Below are 3,399 nucleotides of genomic sequence, written 5' to 3'. Positions count from 1 at the left end.
GAATATGAAAGAATCTTATAGAAGCAAAAATTGTTTGTTACTGTTTCACTATAACGATGTTAATTTTTTTACCATATGTGTTCTGTGTGTTATGACACCTAAATCATAAAATTTTGGCATTTGAAAGTTTGGCATTGGAGGAGGTGGTGGGCCACAACATTGTGTACTTTTCTCTTTAAGTTTTGCTTTAGTAAATGCTGCATTAGAATATACAACATCATTAATTCCAGATGCTTTAAATGGATCACAAGTTTTATATCCATTTTTAAGGTAAAAATCTTCTTGACCTTTGGTTATTAAATACACATTTTTAATTCCTTTTCTTGCTACATATTCTTCAGCTCCATGTAAAAGTTTAGATCCAAAACCCTGAGATCTGTATTGGTAATCAATTATTACTGAAATATGAAGAAGAAAATTAAATTTTCTTTTTTTTATACTCTTAGTTTTTTTTTTTTAAACAATTACTAACTTACCTGATTGTATAAGGCAACTATGACGTAATCTAGGTATCAAAGATATTTTACAATGACCAAGGACCCTGTCTTCTTTATTAATGAGTATAAGACATGTGGGAAATTCATCGCATGATACATTCAGATATTTTAACCTGTTTTATACAAGAACTTATTTAATTCTTAAAAACAAATTGTTGTTCAAATTGATTGTTATAATATACCGTGCAGTTTCACTTCTTGGCCATTCAGAATTAAGTAATGTACAACAGTCTGAAATTAAATCTGGCCTTTTATGTAGGGGAACTATACTATATTCCTTGTCAATAGTAGTCATAATTTTCCTGCAAGCATAAATCGAGATAACATAATTTTTGAAAAAAAACTATAGTGTATTTTTTATTTGAAATACTAAAACATTTCATATGGAATATATTAAAAAGTTTGATGACAAATTATTGATAATAATGGTTATTATTAATTATAAAATTAAACTAAATTCATAGTATGAAAAAAGGAATAATAGTAAAAAATGTAAAACTAGGTATTTTATGATAACATTACGTAAAATAAATATTTCTATAATTTTACTTACGATGTAATATTTTTTATTTTGTTTTGAAAAAGCCAAAAATAATACGAGACCATTACAGAAATATTTAGATAAAAACTTTTAGATAATAATAATTGTAACGATACGATAGGGATTGCTATCATATTTTTATTTGAATAACGATAAAAAGATACTGAAAAAATCCATCGAAAGATGAAAGGTTAAATAATACATATTTAATAAAAATTAAAAAACAAAGTTAGCTTAAACAGAGTGGACGAATACTCAGAAAGTATCTGTTTAAATCCTTAAATGGAAAAGTGTGCAACAACCTGCGATTGACAGGTTTCGAAAAATAGAAAGTAACACGTTTCAACAAGTGTAATAAATAGCTTGCTATAGATGTCCTTACCGTATTTTTCTAAGTGAACGATGAGAATTTGACACAAAAATTTAAAGGTCACTGTGCTTTACCTGCATGTATCTCTTGTGGAAATAGCTTTGGGATTAGTATCATCTTCAGCTAAGAATGATACTTCTGCCGAACAGATCCCCACTGTTATGTAAAATTTTCGTTGCACCCAGCGGTATTATTGAATATATCATCTCGTTCAAATGTATTCCTGTTCCGACACACGTTTTGAACCTTTTTATATGAAAATTCTATGTATTGTTACTAATTTTAGTAAAAAACAATATTGCGTAGCATTTATGAGAAAATATTGTACTACAAGATCATCAAGTGATATATATTTTTCTTTTTTATTCAATTTTTTTTATTAATATTCTAATACGACATATTTTTTAAATAGTTGAAAAATTTCATATTTTTTTTGCATTTTTTACTTATCATTGAATATTTTACGTTTTGGAAATGTAAATGGCATTAATTCAATACACGAATTTCCTTTTATGTTTGAAACATCTCGCTGGGCCATGTCCATGACCCATTCTCTTTTGAATGCGAATATCTTTTTTTACATTTGACCCATTTTTCTTAATAGCCTCTGTTCTATATGTGAACAATGTCCTGCATTCTTTATTTCAGCAGTGGTAGTCAATGATAGTTCTAAATAATGCGATACCTTAAGGAATTTCAGAGAAATTAGAAAAATATCTGCATATGTTATTTACGTAAAGGAATAAAATAAGTATTTAGAAATCACTGTATATTTCATATACATTTTTATCTAGCGTTATTTCCGATTTATAATGTAAGTATTTAAGACGTTTGAGAACCACTGATGATTACAGAGAGAGCTGTTTAGTTTATTTGTATTAGCTTTGTGTTTCTAATTTTGCGTAAAACAATACTTAAGCTAAGCAAATAATAGTATGTGTACAGTTTTCTTGGAAGAGTATTTATAGTTGCAAGTATTAATGTAAAATACATTGACAGAAGTGAAACGTATAAGAAATTGTAAATTTGATCATATAAACGAAACGAATATTTTAAATATTTAATGAGGGTACAGTTTATAAAATAAAGATGTTGTCAGGAAGACCTCCTGTAACAGGTAATAATGCATAAACTTGAGTTAAAGGCATAAATATTGTTTATATTCTGCTTAACCTCTTGTTTTTTGTTTTGTGTAATTAATAGAGAATCCTTTGGGACTCTCATGGCATGACAGTGCATGGATTCCTGTATTAAATCCAAACAATATAATGGATTACTTTTCTGAAAGAAGTAATCCTTTCTATGATAGAACATGTAATAATGAAATTGTTAAAATGCAACGTTTAAGTCCTGATCAGTTACAGTAAGTAACACACCCAAAAAATTTCACTTAAAAACTTAAAAGAATAATACTGGTATTTAATTGTTCAATTTTAGAAATATGACTGGCCTTGAGTATATTCTTTTACATGTACAAGCACCTATTTTGTATGTAATTAGAAAGCAGCATCGACATTCTCCTACTTTGGCAGCACCACTTGCAGATTATTATATTATTGCAGGTGTTGTATATCAAGCTCCTGATTTAGCATCAGTTGTTAGCTCTAGATTGGTAACTACAATTTATCTAAAGCTATAGCAGCATTGTTAAGATACATTTTTAACTTGTGAAATTATATTGTACAGTTATCTACAGTACATCATTTGCAGTCTGCCTTTGAAGAAGCTAGTTCTTGTTCAAGGTATCATCCTAGCAAAGGCTATTATTGGGATTTCAAAAATGGTAAAGCTCTGGCAGCAAAGAAAGAAACACCTGTTCGTGAAGAACCAAGTTCTTTATTTCAGCGTCAAAGGGTGGATATGTTACTTGCTGAACTTACACGAAAATTTCCATTACCTATCCCCAAACCAGTACATCAAGCTGTAGAACCTTGTAAGTGCTTAGTTCAGTTTTTTCAAAATTATTATAAATATAAAATCAAAATTTTTAT

At 28.4% G+C, this 3,399-nt stretch overlaps 2 protein-coding genes across 2 annotated transcripts in view; one reads left to right on the top strand and one right to left on the bottom strand.

Annotated features, from left to right (window-relative positions):
- Window positions 1-48: 48 nt before the first annotated feature.
- LOC108572824 (N-acetyltransferase 6) lies at window positions 49-1,577 on the bottom strand. Its single transcript, XM_017935142.1, has 4 exons — window positions 1,483-1,577; window positions 680-799; window positions 477-610; window positions 49-398 (listed from the first exon to the last, which is right to left on the bottom strand). Exons 2-4 carry the CDS (start codon window positions 790-792, stop codon window positions 49-51), a joined length of 597 nt encoding a protein of 198 aa, XP_017790631.1. The 5' UTR covers window positions 793-799; window positions 1,483-1,577.
- Window positions 1,578-2,497: 920 nt separating this feature from the next.
- The window catches only part of LOC108572823 (mediator of RNA polymerase II transcription subunit 6), a 1,583-nt gene continuing 681 nt past the window's right edge, over window positions 2,498-3,399 (top strand). Inside the window, exons 1-4 of the mRNA XM_017935141.1 lie at window positions 2,498-2,525; window positions 2,612-2,771; window positions 2,846-3,020; window positions 3,095-3,341. Of these exons, the coding sequence (XP_017790630.1) occupies window positions 2,498-2,525; window positions 2,612-2,771; window positions 2,846-3,020; window positions 3,095-3,341 (610 nt within the window). The remainder of the gene's footprint in view (window positions 2,526-2,611; window positions 2,772-2,845; window positions 3,021-3,094; window positions 3,342-3,399) is intronic.

Source organism: Habropoda laboriosa, unplaced genomic scaffold (genome assembly GCF_001263275.1).
Source record: "Habropoda laboriosa isolate 0110345459 unplaced genomic scaffold, ASM126327v1 scaffold102, whole genome shotgun sequence".
Classification (NCBI taxonomy): domain Eukaryota; kingdom Metazoa; phylum Arthropoda; class Insecta; order Hymenoptera; family Apidae; genus Habropoda; species Habropoda laboriosa.
This window is presented reverse-complemented; position numbering and strand designations above follow the sequence as displayed.